Source organism: Poecilia formosa, unplaced genomic scaffold (assembly GCF_000485575.1).
Source record: "Poecilia formosa unplaced genomic scaffold, Poecilia_formosa-5.1.2 Scaffold80, whole genome shotgun sequence".
Taxonomy (NCBI): Eukaryota; Metazoa; Chordata; class Actinopteri; order Cyprinodontiformes; family Poeciliidae; genus Poecilia; species Poecilia formosa.
Window position 1 is genome coordinate 1,608,883 of NW_006800019.1, and position 27,838 is coordinate 1,636,720.

At 40.0% G+C, this 27,838-nt stretch overlaps 1 protein-coding gene across 1 annotated transcript; it reads left to right on the top strand.

Annotated features, from left to right (window-relative positions):
• Positions 1-11: 11 nt before the first annotated feature.
• avpr2aa (arginine vasopressin receptor 2a, duplicate a) lies at positions 12-27,300 on the top strand. Its single transcript, XM_016673684.1, has 8 exons — positions 12-99; positions 5,019-5,126; positions 7,401-7,456; positions 16,036-16,412; positions 19,103-19,348; positions 19,573-19,719; positions 22,603-23,128; positions 26,274-27,300. The coding sequence occupies exons 4-8, from the start codon at positions 16,038-16,040 to the stop codon at positions 26,471-26,473; spliced, it is 1,494 nt and encodes a 497-aa protein (XP_016529170.1). The 5' UTR covers positions 12-99; positions 5,019-5,126; positions 7,401-7,456; positions 16,036-16,037; the 3' UTR covers positions 26,474-27,300.
• Positions 27,301-27,838: the final 538 nt, after the last annotated feature.

A 27,838-nucleotide genomic window follows, 5' to 3' on the forward strand; every position in this document is an offset into this window, starting at 1 on the left:
AGTGAGATGGTGCATCTGTCAAATTCTGCTTCCTGGTGAGGATGAAAGGCAGGCACAGGGAGCGTTGAGATCTGGATGATCCAGGATGAGGAGGAGAAGGTGAGTATTTGGTGTGGAAGTCCATCCAAGGATCAGGGGTTAGAAGCAGGGGTTACGCTTCCATAACTGGAACCAATTAACCACAGAAAGAACTGAGAAGTCCCCGTTTCCTCTGCCACTCTTTTAAGTCTGCCTTGATTAGCTCAGATGAGCTCCAGCTAGAACTTGTTAACCTGCAGCAAGATGTATGTCTCACTTTATTATCCCACCAAACGATAAGACTGCTTCTTCTGACTCTTCGTGTTGGTAAACCAGAGCCTAGATTATTTTGGAGCCATGGTGCAGAATGCATCTGGGTTTGACTTTTCAATCTCTCCTTCCAGTTTTTAAGCTTTGATTAATTTCCTCACTCGAAATAAGTGCACAATGAAATCACAAATTTGTCTGCAAGTGATATTTAAACATCTAAATCGGACAAAATCTAAACAGTCGCTCATAGCCAGAGTGAGTTAATTACAGCTAAAGAACTGTTCAAATTATGATCACAAAGCTGTTTTAAGAACATACACCTCTTTCTGTTGCCTCTCTAACATTTAAAACACAATCTATCATCTTTAGATTGTGTTCTGTTCTTTGTAAACTCTATCATAAAGTTAAACATGATAAAAATAAATAATGTTTGTCTTCTTGACACAGACCCACAGGCTTATGTAAACGGTCGTAAAAAGTATTTGGATATTTAGCCTGTTTCTAGATACTTATTAGACGTCTGCACTCTGACTTTGACAGTGATACTCATTAGTAAAAGCTTTTCATTTACTCAGTAAGAATGGATACACATGTCAGACAACACTTTTCAGATTTTTGTTTGTAAGAAGTCTTGAAATGACTTTAAGTGTAAAATGATGAAAATGTAATACTCAAATATTTTTTTGTTGATATCTGATTTTCCATTTAGAAAAACTTTAACATTAGGATTTTCATTCAAAAGATTCAACAGTTGTTTTTCTGACACGTTAAGAAATTTGCGAAGAAAGTAGACATTTTGACAGAAATTTGTCCTGTGAACGCCACATTTGACGGTTATGTAAAAAAAAAAAAAAAAAAAAAACAAAGCCGAGGAAAACAGCATTTACAGATAAAACAGAACTAGTTGAGCTTTCCAGACTGAAGTGTTTCATTACACATTATTACCTTTAATAAAAGAAAATTAGAATACAGTTACCATTTTTCATTTTTTTTTTAACCATTTCTGTGGCTCAACATTAAAGCTGTACCCAGATGCTTGAAGCAGATGTGGAATGCATCCTTTCGAAGGCCGGTTACAGGTTTGCAAAAGTAATCTCATGAAAAGGAGCTTTGAGATGTTGGGTTTCGTGGTTATTATGAGCCCTAAAAAAAGACGAACCCCAATTTCTCCGTCCGTCTCGGGTATTTATTGGTCATCTGACGGTTAATGATTCCCTCAGATGTTCCCCAACATTTTTCTTTCCAGTGGCCATTTTTCTTTCCAGTGGTGTTTTTCTGTACTGTGTGCACAGCTTGACTCTTTTAAATGAACTTCCCACTATACATATATATATTTACATATATATGCGTTGCTTGTTCCTGAGCTCCAGCTGAAGGTAACCCCGTCTGCTGCCAACTTCTTTGGGCTGGAAAGTGAACATGATTGATTTATTTTCTCTTTTTATTGGAGTTCCCTTTGGCGTGTTCTAGTGTTTCCATCAAACTTTTCTTCACACTGTGCAGGGCCTCTGACTTCACTGACCGTACGGCTTATTATGCAGCCTTTCTTGGGTGTTTGTAAGAAATCTTTGTGCAAAAAAAAAACCCCAAAAAAGGTCCCAGAAAGGAGTTAGGGTAGAGGTGTTAGCAGGTGAGAACCCATCTCAAAGAGAAACAGCTGTCGTTTTCATTTCTGGCTCAAACCGCAGCTGAAAATAAGCTCCAACATGTGGGAGAATGACCAGCCAGAAATCTCAAAGGAAAAGACTGTCATGATCTGAGATATTTAAAGTCTCCACATTCCTTTTGAGCTTCGCTCCTGCCAAGCGACTTAACATGTTAAGCAAAAAGGTGCTCCAGTGGATGATGGACAGAGCAGAAAAAATGTTGTATTGGAACAAACCCACCCCTCCCCCCCAAAAAAACTACATATATCTGGAGATTTTTTGTTTTTTAATTTTTTGGTCATGACCTTAAGAATTTATTTATTTCATGATTTTTTTTTTTTTTTACTAGAATCTCTTCTTATCTCCCCCTCAGGCTCATCAGTTGTCAATTTTGGCAGTGAGCAAATTGGATTAATTTAGCTGCTTTACTGCTTTAAAACAAAATGTTCTCCAGGATCCAGGCAGCCAGGATAATCATGTTAGAGTGAAACCTATTGTCCCACCTCTTCAGCTTAGGACAAAATGGTTCAGCTTGAGGAGGCGAGTCAAGCAATACCTGAGGGAAAGAAACACGTCTTCTGACTTTAGCTGGTATCAGATTGTTGAGGAGGGTGGCTCGGGTTTAAATATTACAAAGATAAATGTCTGTAGATACCCTCCGTCCCATAAAGTTTAGTGGAAAAAAACAGTTTAGCTGCATTACTTTTCTTAACTTAAAGGAATTAGACCAGATCTTGGATACCTACATTTATCTAGCATCCATGAACAGGAGCATCTAGTTTATATACTTTGGATCAACATTATTAGATTCTTTTTCTTCTTTTGCTCTTTCCTTTGGTTTGTTATTTTGTTTGTATTTCCTTTTAATTCATGTAAAGCACTTTGAATTGCCTTTTTGCTGAAAATGTGCTATATAAATAAAATTACCATACCTCGGAGCACTTTGCAAATTTTTCATACCCCTTTACTTTTTTTCACGTTTTGACATAATTCACTTTTGCAAACTTCAAACTATTTCTCTGAGAGACCGACACAAATTCACAAAGTTGGGAAGTCAAAGGAAAACGACGCATGATTTTTTTTTTTTTTTTTTTAAAGTTTGCATGTAAAGATCTGAAAAATGTTGCTCCCATTCACTCAACCGGCTTCAGACGCCACCCAATTTATAGCGTCCATTTTTGTGCTCTGCGGTATTAAAAGGCAGCAAAAATGTTGTGCGCTGACTAAAAAATATCGCCCTGAAACATCCCTCCAGTAAAAACCGGTGCTGGAGGCCTGAGGCTCTGGGGATGTTTTCCTTCATAAGATGGAGTTAAATACACGGTGATCCTGGAAGAAAGCTCAACACCAAATATCTAAAATTCTTGAGACTTAGGCAGTCATTCACCCTCCGGCTGGGCCAAGACATACAGCCTTGGCAAAGGTGGAAGCATTTAAATAAAAGTATATTTATGAGTTGGAATGGTCGAGCCAAAGGCGAAGAAACGATAATCCAACTGAGATTCTGTGGCAAGAATTAAAAATCGATGCCCACAGAAACTTTTCCTCCAATCAAACTGAACCACATCTATTTCACAAAGAAAAATCACCACAAATTTAAGTGTTTTTAATGTGCAGCATAGAAACGTCCCCTAAAGATGTGAAGCTGTTCTGACTGGCCGTTCAAAATAAATATATCCTATACACTATTTTAGTTTTAGAAGAGTTTTGTTTATTATTGCTCTTCCACTTTTCAGTTTCGTTCTGTTTTGGTATATTATAAAACTAAATGATTGACCTATAGGACGGCTTCGGTTGCAGTTTTGTCTAGAGATTTCAAAGTGAAGGGAGCTGAAAATATGCGCGTGCAAATCTTCTCAGATTTTTATTTATGCAAAGAAATCGAAAACACTGCCACGTTTCCCTTCCATCTCACAACTATGCACTATTTCATATTTTGCCTATCAAAAACATTTCAGATTAAACAGTTTCTGGCTGTAAAGCAACACAATGACGGAAAGTTTTACTGCAATGCTTCTTTATAGCCACAATTTTCCTGTTGCCTCTTCTGTGTATTTGTGTTGGAGCAAACGTAGGTTTGTGAACCGCCAACCCCTCCCTTGTGCACACCTGTGAATGTTTTCATGCATGCCAGCAGTATTTCCTTACAATCACAAGTACCATACACACCCAAGAGAGAGAGAAACAGGGGCAGAGAGAGAGAGAGAGAGAGAAGGAGCTGTAATGCTGAAATTTAAATGCATAATCATTTTATTTATTTTGTGTAAACCCAAGTGAATACATCAAGGGTGTGACCCAGCTGACTCAGCCGCCCCTCATTCCTCACCAGGTGCTCCAGTTCTTGTCCTCCATCAACAAAGGAGTAAAAAACAACAACAACTAAAAAAAAAGCATTCCACAAAAGGTGTGAGCCTGAATTTAAAACAAACACAGCCAATGAGTTATACAAGAGACAAATTATTAGATTGGAAAGAGGATGGGAGGGTTGCTGCGTAACCTTCACCTTGGTCTGTCCTCCTCACAATAATAAACATGGCTTTCTTCTTCACGTCGCAGCCCCGGACACATACAGCACACGCACACATGTATGAACAGAGTTGTCCCTGTCTGTTTTTGTCTCACACACACACACACACGCAAACGCGCATACACACACATGCCCACACACACACACGCACACACACACACACTCTCTCTCTCTCTTCATAGGTATGTGTAACATCCTCCCTCCGCTGCTGACAGCAGGCTCCACCCTCAGTCACAGAGGACAGGCTGGTTGACCTGGGAGGAGGAGAAAGCTAAGAACGGGAGGTGGGAAGTCGGGGTTGTGGGGTTGGGGGGGAGGGTGGGGGACACGGAGCTGAAATTCAGTTGTGCTGGTGGTATTGGAGGCACGGCACAATGGGCAAAAGCAAATCGAGGGAGTGAAAAGAACTGAGACGCACATGGCTTTTAAATGGACCTCACCAATAAACAGTTGTGACTTACAGCCCAGAAAGGACAACATAAGGGGACCTGCACAGACTCTGTCTTTGAAGCACTGGCCAGGAAAAAAGTTGCCATGTTTTTTTTTTCCTTCTTCAGTTCTGACAGATTCATTGAGGAGTCAGCTGATGGGACGGTGAGCAGTGTTTGAAAACGCTGAAGAACTAAAGGTTTTAATCTGGATCTGAGAACAAAAGCAGGACAGCAGTAAGTAGAAATCTTTCCTTAGTCAGAGGTGATTTTTTTTTTTTTATGGCTGACACTGATTTGTATTGTGTCATGTTGGTGTTTTTATACTATCACCTAGGCAGAAACGATGCCATTTATAGATATTTAATAATTTTTATCTTCTGTAAATGTTGTTCATTTCATGTTCCGGCCAAAATAATAAAATGAATCCATATTTGTTTCTTGGTGGACCTGAGTCAGCACAGTGTATGTTTATGTTTTCACGGGGAAAATATAGTGTTGTAACTGTAAATATTGTTGTGTTGTGCACATTTTGACTATTAATTAGATTATATGCTACATGTACGTTAAAACAAAGTCATACACTCATCATCGGCATTAAATAAGCTCAACACTGTCTTATTTAAAATAGAATAGAACAGAAACAGAAACATGGATTTATCTGAAACCAAAGGAAATAGAAATTTGTCTTCAACAGGACTATATAAACACAAATATAAAACATTCAAAAAAGACAAATACACAAGATGAAAATCAATGACAGGTTATAAAAATCCTTTTGCTGTTGAGGGATTTCTTAATATGACGTTTGTACATAAATTAGAAATGACACACATAAAAAAAAAAAAAATGAAATGGGTTATTGAAATTATGAATGTTATGCCAGAACAGCAGTTGACCTTGTTTTGACTGTAAGTCAGGAAAAAAAAATGTTTTGTTGATCATTTGTTATTTGTGGTTAAATTTTTTTATACATAATTACAAATAATATCAAACATATTATTAAGTATTTATATATAACTACATGTATATAATTGTAGTAGTGTTTGTTAAGTGTAGCATAACTAGAATTTACAAACAATCCTCGACATTAAATCTGTCAAAATGTTTCTTGTTTTGAGTCAATCAAGGTGACCAAAGCTATTTTATTTTCCTAAATGCCAGAATAATCAGGTTTTTTTTTTTTCATAGTTTGCTCCTTAGTATTTGGTGGAATGACCTTTCAAACTGTGCGACTTGGGTCAAGTGTTCTCCTTCTAGAAACCTTTCTCATCCATTTGCCCTAATTGTGACTCATTGTGACAGAACAAACATGGCTGAGTCAGAACCGTTGGCCATTTGGCTCACAAACACACCTTTAACGCCCCACCCGAAAAATGTTGCTCCGGACACTCACAACACGCTGACACTGTTGTCCTCAAGCCACTTCAGGTCTACTCTTACATTGTGATTTGGGTCGTTTTATATTGTGCTCAAACCGTTTGAAATGTTGATTTAATATTTTCATGTGTTGTTCTTTCCTTGTAATGTCATGTATTTTTGTCCCTCCTGCAAACACTGAACAATGCCCACATCATGATGCTGCCACCCCACAGCTAGGATGGTGTTCTTAAGTTTCCCCTCGTTTTTAGCTTAAACTAAAATTAAATGTGTTTGTCTGCTTCGCGTTTTTATTGTCTTCTTCCTCCCTGAGTGTTTTTTTTTTTCATTTCAGCTTTAGTTCCACTTACAATAATGACGCGCCATAACAAACTTCCACCAGTGTCTTCACGTCGTCTTTTGTTTTTGTTCGAGAGTTGATACTCGCATTTCACACCAAGGCACATTCGTCACTGGGACACAGCAGCCGTCTCCTAGCTGAACTCTTTGATAGCTGGACACTCTCACGGTGTTTACAGTTTTGTGTAATTACTTGAGCAGACGAATGTGGCACCTGCAGGCATCTGGAAATTGTCCCCAAGGAAGAACCAGACGTGTGGAGGTCCTCCGTTTTCTCCCTGTTAACGCTGGCTGATTTCTATTGACTTTTCCATGATGTCACATATGGAAACGTTGCGTGTTTGACGTGTTGCCTTAAATATATATCGACAAAAACACTTTCATTCATTTTCATATCAAAAATATACTCTTAGAGTCAATATTTCCATCTGATGCTGGAATATCTCAGTAAGAAAATAAAAAAACAAAAAACTTTTTTCAAGCTTCTATCACAACAACATGAAATGACATTTTTTATTTATTTTGACATCAATTTAAACAAATACAACACAGCACTGTCAAACAGTATTTCATGTCTTGCTGACTGTCCTCCATCTGAAGTATTTTGCCCCAGTTCTTCCCAGAGAACTTGTTTGTCTAAGTTTTTCCATGGATTAGCGAGAAGGTCTGGGGGGATAGGGATGAGAGAGAGAGGAGGGGACTGTCAGGTTGTTAATGTGAGCCGCTGTAGCATGTAATATTAATGGACTGTAATGATGACGCCTCTTAACACTTTGCCTTATACCCAAACAGAGGGAGAGAGAAACCAAGGACACACATGAGGCAACCTACAATGCACTGACAGCGAGGTACGTGACTGAGGCATGATGCTCACCTTGCGCTTGCCTGCCTGTGCAGCCTATGTGTGCGGTTTATCTGAAGCTTTTTTTTTTTTTCAAAAAATTATTAATGTCCTGCCCATATTGTTAAAGGAGAAAATGATGGCTCTGAAAATGGCCAGAGAAGATTTATCCCAAGCAGGAGATTGTTGGGCGTTTGGTTTCTCAAAGATTAATGATTTCGTGCCTGACTTCAGAGGGAGATTCACCAAAACAGAGGGGGTCATTTATACAGCAATATTTTCTTTGCCAGCAAAAGTGATAATCGCAGAGTTTTCACAGTGAAACATGTCTTTATGTCAGAATGGTGTCTAAATTAAGCTCTAAAGTAAATCTGTCTGGCTTATCAGTGGAATCAAGAAACCGCAGCAAGTGAAAACAGGAAGCTGACTTTTCCCCGAAAAGAGCAATTTTTTTTTTTCTAACGATGTGCACAAAATCAGCCGCTTGATTGTGGCCCCCGCCAGGAATAATCGCAATCAACACTGTTATTGTCACAGTCTGTTCGCCCCGGTTTCTAAAAGGGAATCATTCCATCATGTGGTGCAGGTCTGACCATATCAGCTGCCAACCTCCAGGCTTATTTTAGTTGAAGTGGTAACACTGCAGCTTTCTTCTCAGTCTGCAGGGGCGATGCTCTGAATTTTACATAGCCTGCGTGACATCCGGTTTTGTGTAAGGCGCAGGTTTGATGTTGGTGCACTAGTTAATGATACATAACAAGGAAAACAGCCCATGGTCTCATGAGCAGACATTATCAGTAATGATAAGAGGACTTGGACCCTCTTCTGCATCAGACCTCCCCATTGGCTGAAGGAGGGAAACGCACTCCCTGCCTTTTTTTTGTGTGTGTGAATGCAAGACGCAGCTAACCTCATTTGAGAGGAGGTCAGTCAGTGACCCTAATAAATAAGCCCAACGAGGTTTGGCTTCACATCATTAAAATTTCAAGAGCACAGATCTCCATTTTTCTAACTTTTCTCAATAATACTGGGGCTTGAAGCCCATCATAGTTGTATTTATTTTATATTAGAAGAAGAGAAATGTGTAAAAATGCATGAATGAAAGAAAAAAAAAAGCACGAGACAGCGTCAGGAACAGCTGAAAGTTTCCAAAGGGTGATGATGTTATATTATTGAGTGTCAATGGATAACTCAGTGCCTTCCTTTTCTCATCTGAGAAACCTCATGTGTCCCTTAATCGATTATCAGCTTAAATGGTTTGCTTATAGTGCTGGAGTCTCAGCGTTGTTAAATTACTTTACTTTTTTTTTTTTTTTTTGGGACACTGAAAAATTTCAGATCATCAAAGTAATGTTGATAACAGAATGGAAATCAGAATAAATGCCAAAAGCAGTTTTAAAATAGTGCTTTCAATAACTACAGGAAAAGTGTTGTCAAAACCAACCTGCTGCCGATTTTAAAAAGTTAATGTCGCCTTAATATTAATTGCTGAGTTTTGCCACGCTTTGCAGCAATTCCTGCCAGTCAGCATTTGCGATAACTGATTAGCAGAAATTTTGTCTGTTGCTTGCAAAATTGTTTCTGCACAGCCACATTGGAGGTTTTTCTAGGCTGCTTTTATTTTGTTTGTTTAGTTCGAGGCAAACTTACAGATGCGTTTTGGGTAATTGTCTGCTTTTGTCTGACATGCTGCGTAAGTTTTCCACCCAATGTAAGTGTCCCACTATTTTGTAAGAACTTTTGTAAGAAATCCGTGCCGCCTCCTGGATGTGCTGGTGATGTCCTCTTAGACTGATTTTGATAAACTGGACACTTCCGGGAAGCTTCCCTGATGTTTTCTCAGTGTGTGGATGATAATGGCTCTGTGGTTCACTGCAACCTAAATGCCTTAGAAATGTCTCTCTAACTCTTTCCAGGCTGATAGATGCCAATGTCTTTGTTTCTCATCTTTTCCTAAATTTCTTTAGATTCACTCAGAATGCATCATTTACTTTTAGCCTCCTCCACATTTTTAGTGCTGTCCCGATTCTTCAGGTCTGGTAGTAACCAGGCCTGGGTTTGGTGAGCAAAATTAAACCAAAATAAAGACACCAAACACAAAGTGGGCAACCACCTTACCACATATCCCCAGATGGGTTTGATCGTCCATATGCTCTAGGTCAGTGTTTCTCAACCCTGGTCCTCACCGCCCCCCCTGTCCTGCATGTTTTAGGTATTTCCCTTCTGCTACACACCTGAATTGTATCTCTGGGTGATTAACAGGCTTCTGCAGCACTTGATGGTCATGCAATCATTTGAATCGGCTGTTCTGGAATAGAGGCACATCTAAAACATGCAGAGCAGGGGGGCTGTGAGGACCAGGGTTGAGAAACACTGATCTAGGTCATAAATATCCTCAAATGGCTGAAGGTGTTGATTAGATGCATTGATAAAACTGCATGTTAACAAACAAAATATTAACAATCGGCTATCTCCACTGATCATTAATATTGATATTAAATGTTCAGTTAAATATTGAAGCTTTGCTCACACTTCTGTATTTTGACACTTTACAAATAAAAGCAGATTTGATTTTATTGATTAAAAATATTTAAGCACATAAATGTTACATTGAACCTTCTATTCATGTGGCCCTCTAGATTTTCAAGGGGCCACATAAATGACATTTGACCTCCGATAATATTCAACAATATTTGACCTTTTGGATGGTTTTGGACTCAAAGTTTTTAGTCAACCCATGCTAACAGAGAGGCAGTCGGTAATACAAAGCCTTGAATTTACCCTCCACAAATTGAAATGCATAAGCGCATTTATAGCATCAAGATGTCATTGAGAATCATTCGGAAGGTGAATTTACACTGGATGTGAGCGCGATAGCGAGGTTCTGATGAAATATGGGGTTTCAAAGATGAAATTGTGGTCACAGCCACTTTATCATGCAGATGAAATGTCAGCCGTCCAAACCGGCGGCACCACATGACTCATCCAAGCCTTTACACTGTAAGAACCTATTGATCTGTATGTGAAGTGCCATGCTGTATGAAGGACAGCTGCATATGATACTCCCAGTAACAAGCTTATATCAAATGTTTAGTGCCTGTCAGCTCGGATTTATTTTAAGCGTGCCTTTTCCTGCTGCCACACCCCATAAATTAGGAGTTATTTGTTGCTAAATAACAATTAGACGTACTGGAGGCACTTTGACAGATGGAGAAGCGAAGAAGTGATGAAAACGAGAGGCGAGAACAAAAACAGACGAAGAGAAGATTAGAGGAGGGAATCTGCAGCATGTTGTTGTGGTTCACGCAGGGCTGCTAATGAGGACTGAGAGGTTCCCATCGATCAGATCGGCTTGGACCTTGTCAACGGAAACTAATCAAGGGACTGACAAGTGCAATCAAGACGAGCAAGGCTGCAGGGGAAGGTGATTGATTTCTAATTATGTTTGGATTACAACACCTAATGTGTGAAAACTTGTTTCTCGCCAATTGACACAAAAAACATCTTGGTTTCCTTAAAAATACTTATTTGGTTAAAGATGGTTAATATAAATATTCTATAGACATCACTGTAGTCTCAGTTTTATAATACAAACTTGGCTTTAATGATTTTTTTTGTTGTTGTTGTTGAATTCTTCAATACTTTTATCATCTTGCCGCACAGACAGACAACCTTTCAAGACAATTAAAAGTCTCTTTATAATACTAAAAACATTCTCCTAACCTTTTAACTGTATTCAATTACAAGAAAACAGATTCGGCATGTACAAGCGATCGTTTTGTTTTCTGACATAATGGAATATTTATGCAAGTCTTTTCTGATCAGACAGGGAGAGGGATTCATCATGTCGTTTTCCTCGAGCTTTGTAAGAGTTTGACAAGTTTATTATTGCCATTCTGGGAGAACAATATGTTTTGAATATTCTTGATTTCAGCTTTTCAGCCTTTTTAGGGGGGCTCTTTTGTACTCTTTTTTTTTCTGTGTATTTTTTTTTTTTTTTTTGTTCAGTTTGTAACAGACTTGGATACATGAATAGCCAGGTTAACGCCTCATCATTTTTTCTGACAAAATGTGCTTTTGTTTAACTTTTATTTGTTATACTTTTAATAGAAGTGCCAACGTTGCATTAAATTGTCATTATTTACAAAATCATGCAAAGTTGGCATTTTTAATGGACTTTTAATGCAACTGTAAAAGCAACTTTGCATTAAAAGTGTCATTATTTACCGACTAACACTTCATGACAACTGTCAGACATTCATAAGGACTTGTTCATATTCATGACAGATGTTATGTCATGTTTATGACAGTGTTATGTCTGTCTTATGCACACCCCTTCAAATAAAGTGTTACCGGATATTTTTTTAATGCCATTCTCAGTTACCGATGCAGCACAGATCATCTTAAAACTGACATTATACAAATCCCTCCAAATCCATCCAAGGCACGACGTAACCCTGAAAAATATGAAAAAATTGTGTACATATTATATATATATATATATATACACTTATTTAGTATGAGAAAAATTATTTATTTTTTATTTTTTTGCAAAACTTTTGGTAGCACATTTGTTGACACCTCTTACAATTTGAATGATTAAATGTAACTGAAGAATTTTGTAATTTCATGACAGAGAAACTCAGCATAACGGTTAATGACATTTAGAAGAAGAGGAAGAAAAAGAAGAAGAAATGTTAATCCATTTCTATTTATTTTCCATCCTGGAACAAGGACTGTTTCACAGACCTAAGTGTTGTCTTGTTTGTCTCAAAGCTACATGGTTGCATTTCCTTAATTCTTACTATTAAATAAACATAACCTTGTTTTACATTTTGAGAAATTGTGGTTTTTTATCTTCTCAGCGTTATGTTGGTTTTTCCTTCAGTACAGAAACGTTATTTGGCAGGAGGAAGTGGGACACTTTGGATTGTGACGACTGATGATCCCTGGTTTAGGATTTTTCCATCCATGATCTTCTGTTTGCCTGAAGTACAACTATGAACTGGCACAGACGGCCACTTCTCTCAGCCCCTCTTCAAAATAGTAAAGACAAACAAGGCACAAAGACAACTGCTATTTATCTCAGGGCTTTTGTAAAGACAAGGATCATCTCAGAGCACTCTTTACGTGTCTCTGCAATTAAACACTGTCAACCATGTTCACCTAAAAAATGTTCTTTAGGACATCTGGTCCTGAACTTTAATTGCCTTTTTAACTTGGCATAGCTTGCACATGATGTCATTTAAGAGAATTACCGAAACATGTGGTAGAAAAGACTGAAAAGGCGCGAGGGGCTGACTTGTAATGTTTTTATACACTTTTAACAATCTGTTTCTGTCTGCCTGAGGCTTTGTATGTTTGGGCCTCATGCTGGAAGGCAGCACAAGACAGAGCGGTAAATGGATGGTTGCACATCAGCTTGTCCGTGGGGAGGAAGGCGGAGGGAGGGCTTTTGGGCGTGTGTGGGGTTTCCAACTCTGTCATTAATCAGACTGAAAGCTTTAGAGGAAAGAGGGGAAGCAATGTAGTGGAGCAACTCCTAAAAGCGGTGTTTACAGTCCATCCAGCGTGGGGAGATGGGATAATTTGAGCTTTACATTAAGCCAGTTGGACAAACGGGGATTGATGCAATGTGCTTGGAATACATTAAACCGTATCCGGCACGGTTCTGGAGACGTGATGTTCTCTCACCATGCAGCGGCGAGCTTTCCTCTTTGAATACAGGAAATATGAGCGGCAGAAGTTTTCGGCTCTCCTGTTCGTGTAGCCCACTGAGCCAGTAGACGGGAGCCTGTCTGTGAAGCGCAAGCAAAGCAAATGAAGCTGAAGCATTTAGCTAAAAAACACAATGTGCTTTGAGGGCTTAGAGCAGCAGGAGCTTAAAATGAAGAGAGACGTTTGCAGACGTACACCTCTGCATGAAATTAATTGATTGTTCTGCTTAAACTTAATATAAGTTTATTTGATTTTCCTCCAATACTTGTAATTATTTTTCCATGACCTCCGTGTACTTCATTTGCACATGTAGCGGGAAAAAAACAGGACTTCACATGAGAAACTGATGACATAGGGAGCGTTTTTTTAATAAGATTATTTATTGGTTTGGAAGTAGCACAGCAGCTCTTATTAATGAGCTCGTAAATTATGCTGTAATTACAGAGAAGGACATGAGTTGTACCAACGCAAGGTCAGAAGATCCCTTGGTGGAGTGGAAGACCTTGCTGTGTGCAGAGGAATATAATTAAAATGTAATAGGGAGGCATTCTGAAGCTCTGAATTCAAACAATATTTATGGATGGACTTAATATTTTATTGGAATAATAATAATAAAAAAAACCAAACAACACATGTAGGAAATCTTATAAACCAAAAGCGTAGCTCTCCCTCTTTCCACATCTCCAACCTCCTGTTGGACACACAGGACCAGCTGGACCCGCTTGAAAAATTCCTCAGGCAGAGCCATTACATCAGGCCGGGGGTATTATAAGCTCTGTTATCTCACACGGCCGTCACTGAAGGGGTTATTATTTGCAAATTGGTCATTAGGCCTCAGTGTAGCGGTGACAATAACCTCATAATGGAGTATTAGTCACATCTGATCGCTCAATATCATCGCCGGTCGGTTCAGGGCTATTTATAGGGGTGGCATCCATTCATTGTGACACTTGTACTGAAAGACACAGAAGTTATTAAACCGCGAGGAAGCCAAATCAGATGGCACTTGGTGATAATTCATAGGACATGGATCCTGAGAGGTAACGCCACCTTAATTGTTATCGTAAATATTTTACTGGTACAGCTGCACCAGGGGTATATCGTAGGTGCCCGAGTAAAATTACAATGAAAGGCTTCACCAACAAAAGGCTCAAAGATTCATTTTGAAGATTACAGAAACAGTTTGGAAGGACAAAAAAAAATAAAGGAAAAACTAAATAGTTATTCCCAATCCCCCTCACTAATACGTATTGAGCCATTAAGAGATCAGACTACTGATGAAAAGCAAATCTATCTGCAGTTCAGCTATATTACAAGGCCAGGGTACTAGAGCACATATTTACATTTAAAAGGCTGCAATGTGCAATGTCTGATTTAAAAAGTCTTTTTTTATATACAGATTTTTTTCTTTTTCTTTTTGTCACAAATGTTTCCAATGAAAGAGGACAAAAAAAATAAACTTTTGATGTTAAAGAACAGTAAAAAGTTGAGCATAAGAAGAGCGTTTAGTTCTTCACATCATATCAAGTGACGATCCCCTTCAGAAAAGAGCCAAAGCTAAACACTTTTATGGAGCTAAAAATACTGAGAAACAGTGTAAAGTAGTAAATAACAACAAATGATGTAAATTGCAGAGTAGTAGAAGAAGAAAGCAGCAGAGTGAGGAACGGCGGTCAGTTTGTCGTCCAGCAGCCAAAGTCTGAAGCAGCATACGATAGCTCTGGATAACGTCAACCAAGTTTTATCAAAAAGAAAAGTTTTAAGCTTCTCCTTAAAAGTAGAAAGAGTGTCTTCCTCATGGACTAAGAGAAGGAGCTGGTTGTCTTTGTCTGATGTCGTTTCTTTTAATAATTTGAAACATTTGTGACAAAATCTTCAGACCGTATGTCCTACAACAAATGTATTTTTGGACTTTATGTCTTGTCTTTCCAGTCCCTTTGTTTGTCCTTACATCCTTCAGCCTGCATCCAGTTTATTTGACCAAGTTTGAACCCTTCACCCCGAGCTACCCATGACTCTGTTTCTCAAATTATCATCTCACCCCTCTCAACTTTCCATTCTCATTTGGCATTTATTTTGAAGCAAAGAAAAATAAACCAAAAAGTTTATTGCGATCAAAAGCCAGTGCGACATGATGGAAGGGGGGAATAAAAAGAATGAAACAATGTATGAGAGAGAGAGAGAAAAAAAATTCTGCAGAGAAGGGAACAAAAACAAGGGAAAACAGGAATGCTGGGGGCTGGGGTAACCATGGGATGAGAGCGATTGAGAGCAGAGGTGAATGGATGTAGGCTGGTGGGATAACGGGAAAAACTGTCAATTCAACCTTGAGAAAGTTTGAAAAAGAAAATAAGCTGAAGTGGACTTGCGTCAGAAAAAAATTGGAAGTTTCGAAAGATGGACAAGCGGAGACGTTTTCGGGTTATTAAAAAAACCAGAGAAAGCACCAAAATGGAACATGATCGGCGCAACGTCTACCTTTCAGTCAAAACTTCATAAAACTAGTTAGGAAAATCTATTTGTGGCGCATAATGTGAAATTTTTCCTGATGTTCCAAAAACAAACAGCCTGTGGTCAGTATGTGAATCCTCGTCTTTTAAAAGGTCCAAGAGTTTGGATAAATATGGAAAACTGAAGAAAAAAAAAGAAGCACCCAACAGAACCCAGAAAATAAAAAAATAGTTTCCATTTGGATAATTTAATAATGACTAATTTAATTATCTAACATGATACTTGTGTTGTGACAAGACTGCGTGTACACAGGCTTCTTTCTGAGTGCGTGTCCAAGTTTAACTTCTGCTTGTTGTCTTCAGCCGGAAATTGTTTTTCTAAACAATAAACACATTAACACTTTGCTTGTTTTCTCAGGAATGGAAAGGATCAGCGTGGAAACAGACTGGGATGGGTTAGGTCTCTCCTCTCCGGGCGCCACGGGAAGAAACAACGTCTCCTCGTTTGTCACTGAGCTGAACTCGTTCAACATTTCTCGCGGCGGAGGGTCCCTCTTTGGGATCTTAATAGAGAACGGCTCCAACACCACGGCTCACACCGTTCCTCAGCCCAGGGTGAGGGACCCAGGCCTGGCCCGGGCCGAGATCGCCATCCTGGGGGTGGTGCTGGCTCTCACCACGCTGGGCAACAGCTTCGTGTTGTGGGTGCTTTTGAGAAGGAGGAAGCACAATGCACCGATGCACCTGTTCATGGTCAACCTGTGTGTGGCTGACCTGGTGGTGGCGCTCTTTCAGGTCAGTTCGTCTAGTTTAACTCAAGCACTGACAGCAGATCAAAAGGTGACAAGTTATTCTTTATGAAATTGTCGAAGTAAATAAGTAATTATTTAGGTAAGCAAAGAAGTAGACGAGTACGTAATTAGGAAGGAAAACATATGTAAGAATGTGACTTTAGGTAGGTTAATGGGTAATTAAAAAAATAAGAAATAGTGTAAGTAATCAATGTATTAAGTAGTTAAATATATAAGTCACTAAGTAAGTAATTAATTAGATAATTTATCAGGTAAATAAGAAACAAAGCAAGTAGTTAAGGTAGAAAACAATTAGACTTGTAAGCAAATAGATAATAAGGTAAGTAGTAGGAAGGTGAGTATTTAGGCATATAAGTAAGTGAGTAAGTAATCAGTAATTCAGTACTAAGAAAAGTAACTGACTAAGAAAGTAAATAATTTGGCTAGTTTGTAATACCACTAATAAATAGTTAATTTTAGCAATGTTAAGAAAGAAAAAAGAAAGAGAGCAAAAGAAAGAAATAGCAAAGTCACTGAATCTATAAAAAAAACATATAATTTGGTGGGTAGCTAAGTAAAAACATAAGCAAGAAACTAAGTAAATATTTGGACAAATAAGTAAGAAAATATGTGATTAAAGAAATAGGTAAATAATTACAAAATCAGTAGTTGAGAAAATATGTACAATAGAAAGTAATTAGGTTAGTATACAAGTAAGCAAGTGATTGAGTGCACAATCAGGTGAGTAAATAAGCGAGGAAGAATGTAAGTAGTTAGGTCAGAAAGTAAAGTTAATGAAAATATAAACTAAATAAATTGTTTAGGTAATTAACATGAAGTATAAGTAAGTGAGTAACAAACAAATAAAAATAAATGAAAACATAAATAACTGTTCATTATTTTCTTAAATATATAGAGCAATGTTTAAATCTTAAGTTTAACGCATAATGTGCAAATTTGTCCTCAACGTCCTCAATGCTGCAGCAGAATCAAAGGTCAAAGGTCGGAGCACACTGTCTGGCTTCCAGGTTTATCTTGGTCAGTTCACCTGGCTGGTTTACAAAATTACAACTGGTTTGTTTTGAGTTCCTGAGAAGAATTATACTTATAAAAAAGAAGAATATTTTCCTTTCGCAACCTCATCCAGATCTTATTTGCTCTCCATGTGTTTGCATAAAATACTGGATCACCTCTGAACTCTCTATCACCATCCACCAACTTGTTTTGCCAATCTAGCATCTCAGATCCGGACAAGATATTTCCAGAGGGCTTTAAAACTAAGTAAAAGAGACGTACTGGTTGCGCTTATGCGCTGACGTTTCCGTCATTATGGAAAACACATTTTGGAGGCCGCTCCCTCAGAGAAGAAGATCTCGCAGGGAACCAGAAACAATCGGAGTAAACATGCCAGCTCTTTTGCGTGCCAACGTGAGGCTTCACTGGTTCCAGGTCTGTTTTGATAACAGGTCTTGTTTTGCATAAACCAAACGGAACCAATTTGTGCCATCATGACAATTTGTAATGTTAATGACGCGTTCAGACGACTTTCTGCCACTGCACTTTTTTCAAATGCTGTTACATCATTGCAGCTTTGAACTCTTGCTGATAAGAACCGTAATGTGATGTCTCAGTAAGATTTTCATGTGCTTGTCATGATAATGCAATACAATCGTCTATTTAATACAATAAAATGTATTAATAGCAGGCAGGGCGTATTTCTAGATTGTTTCTTGTCCTATCAGACCCATAAACTTCGATGTATTCTACTGAGATCTCATCTGATATACAAAGTAGTACCATGTGATGTTTTTTTTTTATTTTCCGTTTAGATTTATTAGTTTTTCTTTCTACAAAAAACAGCTTAAAAGCATTACATGCATCTATTCAGCCCTCATGACACAATGCACTCAATAAAATCCAGCGCAACCAACAGCCTCCAGATGTCACCTAATCGGAATATAGAGAAGGAGAGAAGATTGAACACTGCACACACCCTTCACACACACTCCTAGGTTGAAATGTGGAGATGCTTTTCTTCAGTTCAGTTGGGGGACCTGATGGGGCTAAAAACACGGCAACCTTGGGAAAAGAAGCTTGGGAAAATTATATACCACTTTACATTTGCCTGACACAAACACATTTCTGGATGTAAAAAAAAAAAATGTAGAACTCAAAATAAAAACAATAGGCACTGTAGGTTGTGCCTGTTAAGATTGTTAATGTGTGTTGGATGGAAATATTAACAGAGACTCAAATGAAAAATCTGACAGTTAATGAACAACTAAAATGGCACTGTTTTGCTGATTTTTAATTTTTTTAGTGTGTAGCTCAGCGTTTTTATTTTTTTATTTTTTTTTTAAAGTAGTGAACTTTAGTTTCATACATGAGTTTAGGGTCAATTGCTGGAACAGTTTTCGGGTGCATATAAATAGACTCTTGATGTTAAGGTGATCATGGAGGTGCGTAATCCACTGTAACATTGTGATTTACTGATGTGCGTCTGGATAAGAATAGGAGCCTGTGGTGCAGAAGGATAAGCCTTGCAGCAGAGATAACACCCAGTATCACCTGTGATGACCTTCGGTGTTTCACCTCTACATTTCTGCACCACAACAACAAAAAAACAACAACAACAACAACAATGCTTTAAAACGAGCTGCAACTAATAGCGGTTTTCTAAATGTTTGTGTCCAGGTTCTGCCCCAGCTGATATGGGACATAACAGAGAGGTTCCAGGGGCCCGACTTGCTCTGCCGGTCCGTCAAGTATTTGCAGATTGTGGGGATGTTTGCTTCTTCCTACATGATAGTTGCCATGACAGTCGACCGACACCATGCCATCTGCTGCCCGCTGCAGGCCTACCGCGTTGGGGCTATGTCCCGCTGGAACACCCCTGTGATAGTGGCGTGGGCCCTGGCTCTGGTCCTCAGCATACCACAGGTAGGGAGGGGCGAACAAAATACACACACACGCACCCACACAAACATGTTGAAATAGAGAAATAAGCCCTAATCAGGCCTCCACACCCTGGCTTTAACAGACCAGCTCAAGGTGTTGGTGGTTTATTTTTAACTATATGAGGTCACTACAGTTCAGGTGACTGGAAACTACTTTGTGTCAGGTCTGAGGGAGTGGTGACCACAGGTTCTTGTTACATCTCTCAGGTGTTCATCTTCTCCCGCTCGGAAGTGGCTCCGGGTGAGTTCGAGTGCTGGGGTCACTTCACCGAGCCGTGGGGGCTGAAGGCCTACGTCACCTGGATGACCGTGGCTGTGTTCCTGCTGCCCGCCCTCATCATTACCATCTGTCAGGTAATATTGGTTGCGCCGGCCACTTCCCCGCAGCGTGCACAGACTATTGATAACAGGATTACATGCTCAAGGCAACCTCATCAGATAATGATGCATGTGGCATGAATGAAATGTGAGGTGCACTTGGCAGCCATTGTCCAATCACACACGGGACGCTGCAGTTGGTGTTATGTGGCGGACAGGCATTCTGGACTGCCTCCCAGCGGTCCTGCTCTATTTGGGGAAAGATATTTCAAGAGTCTGGCCGTTTCTCCCTAATTAAAACAGCGCTTGGAGGTCCACTGTTGAGGCGGCTGCTCTGAGAGCGACCTGCCAGGAGGTCACCAAATTGATGGCCCATTTCTCAAGCTGGCCTTTCATATCAAGAAGAATATTTTTTTATATACAAAGGCTTTCAAATGTGGATATGCATGTGTCGAAACACTAGGTGTTCGTGTTTGTCATTTGAAAAAGTGAGGTCGCATTTCTATTGTTTCCACATAAAATAGATTATTCTTTACAATGTAGCTGAGAGACAAATTAATATCCGAGACAGAAAGATATTAAAAAGGTGCAAACCACCCTAGACTAACACTTTGCTAAAACACATTTTGACTCAATGTTCAGTCTTCTTTAGCATGAGTCTGTCAACATCTTACATTTTGACATGACGATATTTGCCTACTCTGCCATGTACCATCCTCCAGGTCTGTCAGAATGTAAGGAAATCTCTTACCCACTGCCTTTTTTTTAGGTAATTGTGCTGATTGTCTCTTAAGTTTAGTTTGTGACCCTAAATTAACCTTTCCGACAATTTAATTTTCATCACCAACAGTAATTCTTTAAGAACTAAACTGAAACTGCTCTTCGTCCTTAGCTTCCAGCAGACAGCAGGAGGTTTGAAGCAGAGCTGACAGGTATTTGGAACTGTTGAGACCTTTACACAACTTAATAAAATTCTTAGTTCCATCTGATCAAAGGCTGCATTCACACTGCGGCCTGAAGAGACCCAATTCTGATTTTTTTTATTTTTTAATTTGACCTAATGCGACATGTACCTGATCTTTTCAAGACAGTCTGAACAACACAGCTCGGATTTTTTTTTAAATGCGACCCAGGCCACTTGACAGCCAATACATATCCGATTCTAATGTGACCTGAAGTCCAGGCCACGTGCATCCTACCACGTGCATCCTACCTGAACGTAGGATGCACGTTCAGGTGCATCCTACAAACGTCACTATTCTGCGTCCTGATGAGCACAAGCGGGAAGAATAATAACAACCACGGCGGACTATAATGAGGATTAAGTTGTTAATATGCTGGCTCCGGTCGGACAACAACTTCAAAATCGTAAGCTATGCTCCACCGTTAGCATCCATGTTTGCTTCCGTAAACTCTGAGCACTTCTTTCTTTTTCATGGCGGTTGGCAAAACACTGAGCACGCGCTCATGTTATTGCGCCCTCTACTGCGCATGCGGGACACTTTCAGGTTGTTGGCAGTTCACACTGGAGAACATACAAGTACAGGTTGCATATGTTTGGAAGTGTGAACGCCCATCCCCCGCCCCCCCCAAAAAAAACAAAAAAAAACAACAACAACAACAAAAAATGCGATCAGACTAAAAATCAGAATTGGGTCTCTTCAAGCTACAGTGTGAACTTAGCCAAAATTAACCCTGGAGCATAATACTGCCACTACCACGTGTGGTGTGGGGTTCTTTTGGAGAGGATCTGTGTTGTCTAGCACACATTTTGGAATTGTGTACCAATTCCAATACTTTAAGTTTAATTTCTTTAGATCATAATACGTAGTTGCATGGGAGTTGCAGGTTTGAGAGTTTTTTTGCCTGAAGAAAAGGTTTCTGTCTCACAGCTCTACAACCTTTGACCTAAACCTTTGCTCATACCCTGCTGTTGCCCTCCCAATTGGCTGCCTACCTGTCTCTTTTGGAGACAGTTTTGGAGAAATTTCCAGTTTTTGTAATTTTACCGTTTTCTTTCTTTTTCCCAGTTAATGATGACTGGCTTCATTGTGTCACAGTTGGTGCCTTCAAACATTGAGCTTCTCCTAATCCTGTAGCCTCTCTGCTAACTATAGTTTTAGCTGAAATATGTAGAAGACATGAAAAGCACACTGGGACAACTGAAATTTGTTTCAGTTTAATCGGATTCAAAATCATTGTTAATAGATGTGAAGTTAGACGTAATTCTGAGAAAGTATCAAACACATTCCAACAGCATATCTGTTTAAGGGTGTCCACATTTGCGCAACCAGGTTATTGCAGTTTAAAAATAACAAAACAAACAAAAAAATATTTTCCTCTTGTGGATTTGTCGGCTTCAGTTCAGTTGGACAAAATAAATTTCACTTTAGAGGTGGAAAACCATAGGAAATTATTCATCGTGATCTCGTTTTTTACTTCACAGGAAAGTGTGCACTTTTGAGAGCCACCGTATTTGGGAAGATATGATCAAAACCTGAAAAAATGCTGAACGTAGTGAGTCCGAAAGCTACGTTTGGTTAATTAGATCCACAACCTTGGAGGTAGCGGTGAATTAGAGATCATAAAATCCCTCTAAAATGGGTTTCAGATTTCCTTTTAAAGGAAAACTGGAACAGAAGCAAGAGATTGAGTAGTTAAAAAGAGCTCCATAAACATTTCACTGCAATAAAATTTAATGGCCACCTTTCTCTAAGGCAGTGAAGAGATAAACCTGTTTAGTGATGCTACTAAAAAGTTTCACAGTCGGTTTTTATTGTAGACAACTGAAGCCAACATAGTTTCATTTTTATGTCCATTGAGCGTTCAATTTCTTTCTCTTTATTCTGGCACATGGCGTTTTTTAAAGCTCATCTGGTTTCCTCGCATTGATCTGCTGCTACAAATCCTGTGTTTCAGATAAGAATCTTCCGGGAGATCCACAACAACATCTACTTGAAGTCAGAGAGGATAATGATGGCTGAGCTCAAGAGGAGTGAAATCCTTCTTCGCTTCCAGGGCCTCAGGAAGGAGGACGAGCGAGAGAGGGAGAGGGGAAGACAGGCGACGGGGAGAGCAGGAGGAGGACAGCTCCTGAAGGACAATGACGCCCACGACTGCGAAGTGGGAGAACATTACGACTATGTGCCGTCTGTTATTCAGTATAGTAGCTGCTGCGGCGAACATCAGACAGCAGCCACATCGCTGACGCAGGAGCAAATACCGAACGGCTCGGATTTCCGGGAGTCCTGTGCCAAGTCCGTCCGCTGCTCCCTGGACTATGCCCCCCCTCCGCATCAGGTCACTCCACCCCCCAGCATCACCAAGGCAATGTCCAAGACGGTGAGGATGACCCTGGTCATAGTGCTGGTCTACACCGTCTGCTGGTCGCCGTTCTTCATCGTCCAGCTGTGGGCGGCCTGGGATCCAGACCCTCCAGACCAAGGTTGGTGACAAACATCACGTAAAGGTGCAGCACAACAAACTTACATGCATGTTGTGGGGAATTTTATGTGACAGACTAACACAAAGCAGATCCCAAATTTGAAGTAGAAGGACAATTTGTAGTTTTCAGCATATTTTACAAATATAAACTCTCCTTTACTCTGATAAAATCCAGTACAACCAAATCCCCTGCAGCCAAAGCCAAATGTTCTTCAGAGGTTTGTTGGAGAGCATTAGAGAATGGAAACATTCATAAAAAAACAAACAAACAAAAAAAAACCCAAAACAAGTTAAAAAAAAAAAACAGGGTACACACTAGTAAGTTAAAGAATAACTATAAAGTGAAAGCCTGAGCAAGGAGACCAATAATCAGAGAAAAACCCAAGACATACGTTGCAACCGGAGGAGATGGAGAACTTCACAGCTCAGGTGTAACAATCCGTGGATGGAACAACTAATAGTTTAGAGTCAATAAGGAAGACATAAGAGGTCCTCTTTGCAGTTTTCCTCCCATGCAATGGATGCAAAAGCTTTCTACATGAACAAACATGGTAGTGACAGAGTCATACTGCGGAGATACTGGTTAGAGTTGATGGATAGCGCCAACCACCTTCACCTTCTAACGGAGCGACTCATGTAACCAGCGCTGCAGTGCAGTCAAAGTCCAAACCAAATTCTAATTGAGAATCTGCGGCTTGGAAATTGATATCCACTGTCACTCAACTTCAGGATTATACAGAACTTTGTGTGTCAGTCACATGAAATCTCAATCAAACACAAGAAAGTTTTTGCTTTCTAATGCAACAAAAAGTCTTAGAAGTAGGAATGCTTGTTTAAGTCACAGTTTGTTTTTAATCCTTAAGCAAAAAATTAAAAAAAAACAAGACAACCAAGCATCTGCATCCAGGGAGTTAAAGTGAATCCTTGATGCTGTTTTGTCCCACATGCATTCATTCTCCTGAGCCATGTTAATCCTTTTAATTGCTTTAAATGGGCAACCCTGATCTGTTTTGCCACATTGCACAGCCCCCCCCCCAAAAAAATAAAAAAACTAAGCGATTGCGTTACTCAGCAGCAGCCTCCGATCGCTGCTGTTGTCCATCTCACTGAGAAAGGATCCCTCGTTATTCCAAGGACCATTTTCTGATTACAAGAACCGGCCGCAGCTCAGATGACGTAATGGCGAATGAAACACAAGGTCAAAAAACAATGTTTGTTTTGACCCGCAACCAGAACCCCCCTGGATCGCATGTCTCTGTAGATTTTCAGCACAAAACAACTTTTGTTGATGCATTTACTGGCAGCCAGAGATCGGTGCAACCAAGAGCGGCTGCTTCCGCCTTTAGCTGGGCGAGTGGGTGAGCCACAGTAAATAGCTTGTTTGTGTCCATGCTAATTTTGCACCGCAGCCAGGTGTTCACATTTCATTCACGTAGGTGCGTGCCAGCAGCTTGCACACATGGCCAAAAACACACACGGGTGGACAACGCCGGATGAGCCACGTAAGCTTGTAAGCACCCACACGAGCGGACACACGCATACATATGCAAAGTTTAAATATGAATGAGTCCTTCCTTGCATGCAGCTCCACAAACACACAAATGGAAACACACACACACACACACACACACGCACACGCACACACACACACATGATTGTTATCAGCTCTGTATTCAAAACAGTGGTTTCAGCGTTTCTGCTGTTCCCGAGTGAAGTAAACTATTCTAGTTGTTATACAAACAATGTATTATTAGATTATTAGATCCATAACAAAATTTAAAAAAGGAAGTAGGTACAGTTTTTTTTCTCCCTGGGGTATTCATATATATTAATTAATGTGTCAAAGTTTAAACCCACAACTTGTTGACAATCTGTGGCAAAACTTGCAAACCGATCTCCTGAGATGCCGTCCATTCGGCCTGCCTTAGCTGGAGNATGTTTGTTTCTGGGGAGAAATCAATTACATGTTAACTGTAAATTGTCCCTCACTACTTACTGTATTGATTTAAAAGTTTTCATTCCATTTGAACTTTTTCACAGTTTGCTGTGTTTTAATTTAAAAAAAATAAATAAATCACAGTATTTAATTAAATAGGTCAAAGCGAATTAGAAAAGAAAGTTTATGAAAAGCTTATCATGCATTCTTATTCAGCCCCCTTTACTCTGATACGACTAAATGAAATCCAGTCAAACCTGTCGCTTTCAGACATGACCTAACTCGTAAGTAGAGCCCACCTTTGAGTAATTACTTCTCAGTGCAAATCCAGATGTGTTTGAAAGCCTCTGAGGTTTTTTAAAGAACATTAGTGAACAAACCGCACCATGAAAGCTCAGGAACACGCAGGTCTGGGACGACTGTAGACCCACAAACACATGACCACCTTAACAAGAGCGTTAAACACAGAATCAGACACGAGGATCTAGGTAACGGTGAAGAATCTGCAGAGATCCACAGCTCAGCTAGGAGTGACCAGACTTGTGTGCTCCACAAGTCTGCTATTTAGAGATACCTGACAAGAGGAAACCCATTGCTGAGAGAAAATCCATAGAAAGGCTGTTTAAATGCATCACGATCCACCCAGGGGCAAACATGTGGGAGAAGGAGAGTAAAGTTTAACCTTTGAGGATGCATGAAAAAATGCCATGAGAGGCAGGAAACTAACACATCACACCCAAAACATAATCGCAATAGTAAAACATGGTGGTGGTAGCATTATGCTGTGGGGATGCCTTTCTTCAGCAGAGACAGGGAAGTAGACCAGTCTCATCTCAAGATGGAAGGAGACGAGTGCAGGACAATCCAGAAAAGGAAAACAAAAAATCCATAACTCAGAGTCAGCGATAAAACTGAGTCTTGTACATTAATATTAATATTAATATTAATATTAATGTGTCAGAATGGCCCAGTCAAAGTTTAAACCCACAACTTGTTGACAATCTGTGGCAAAACTTGCAAACCGATCTCCTGAGATGCCGTCCATTCGGCCTGCCTTAGCTGGAGCTGCTCTGTAAAGGAGAATTGGTGAAATCTTTTTGTCAAAAAAATATCCCAAATTGAACACATTGAACTTCCTGGTTGCTCGATGACTAACAGTGGAGAAATGCTGCATTTTAGTCATGTGCTTGTTTTCCTGTGTCCTCTGCAGGAGTGGCCTTCACAATCCTGATGCTGTTGGCCAGCCTGAACTCGTGCACCAACCCGTGGATCTACACGGCTTTCTCCAGCAGCGTGTCCACAGAGCTTCAAAACCTGCTGCAGTGTCGGTCACGACTCGGCCGACGCGGCTCCCTCCCGGACGACTCGACGGCCACACACACCTCCACCACTAAGGACAACCTGTACTGACAAACACCTGGAAGACGGACGCGCCAAGACACGCTTGAAAGCACGCGGCGGCTGGGCTTCGTGAACGCCGTGCCGCGAGCATCGACGCTTCTGCCGCCGCTGTCGCCATCTGCAGCATCGCCGCTTGAGAACGGGCCGACCTTTACCAGATGTTTGCTTTGACAAAGGACAGCTGTACCCTCAGCAGGACATCCATCTGTACTCACCTGCCTGCTCCGCCCCCACTGTAGCTACCGGAAAGGATGTCATTGACGATGTCAACAACACGCGCTGCCGAGCCTCGCAGTGCATCTGCAATGCAAAATGACCTGGAAAGCAAAGAGATTTTCACTTCAGTAGCTTCTGGCTCGGGTCTTGTGGAGCAACTCATGTGGGGAAAATAGACAGAAAACACTGGCTGACTCTAACACAGCGGAGAACACCAGGAATGCAAAAGATGGATCGCTGCATTAATATCCTCTTGACATGCCAAATGCACAAGACAGCAGACAAAACTGTGGATCCAGAGGAATCCAAACAGCAATAAGAGAGATTGCTACAGCTATGAATGGGATCCGAAACCAAAGTGAACAAATGTTTTTTTTTTTTCTTTGTTAAACGATAGATTAAAGGCTGAATTCACACTTTGAAGGAAGTCTTCAGAAGCTGGGCATGTATTCACTCCTGAGGATGGTGAGTTGAGGTAAAGCGGAGTCCTCCAAGAAGCTGCAGAAAAACACGCATAAAACACTCTCAAACCGGAGGGGAGGAAGGAGGAAAGAGCAGAAACGAACAAACACATTATCTACGAGCGACTGTGGCTGCGAACTATGTGGCCGTGGTTTGAGTAAACATACAAGACTTTCCAATTACGGAGACTCCGAAAGTATGAGGACGAAGAAGTTACATTCCAGGCGCAGTCCAGATAATGTAAAGTGTATTTATTGACCACGTGCAGCACAACGGATACTACCTTTTATTTAAATGTTGAATATGATGGCGCGTTGAAGGAAAGCAAAAAGATGTCAAACCAAAGCTTTATCTACGCAGGTCTTAACAGCAACAAGCTTCAGCAGACGTGACGGAAATCACTGCATTTTAGTAGAACTGTTGAGAAGAAAGTCCACATTAAGAGGGAAATGAGTCCAAACAAAGTGCCTGGGACGTGAGTTATGGATGTTGTTAGAAGGGCCTCCCTGAACGTTTAATCTCCAAATGATGTCAGCTGTGTTATTATTAGACGGAGCTACCATCAGAGCAGGGATTGTAAGATTTGTTATATAACACCATGAGCCATTTATACATTTTACTTTCTTATTTATTGTTTAAAAAGATTATATATATATAAATATATATATATATTCCACATTATTTTTCTTTCTGTGT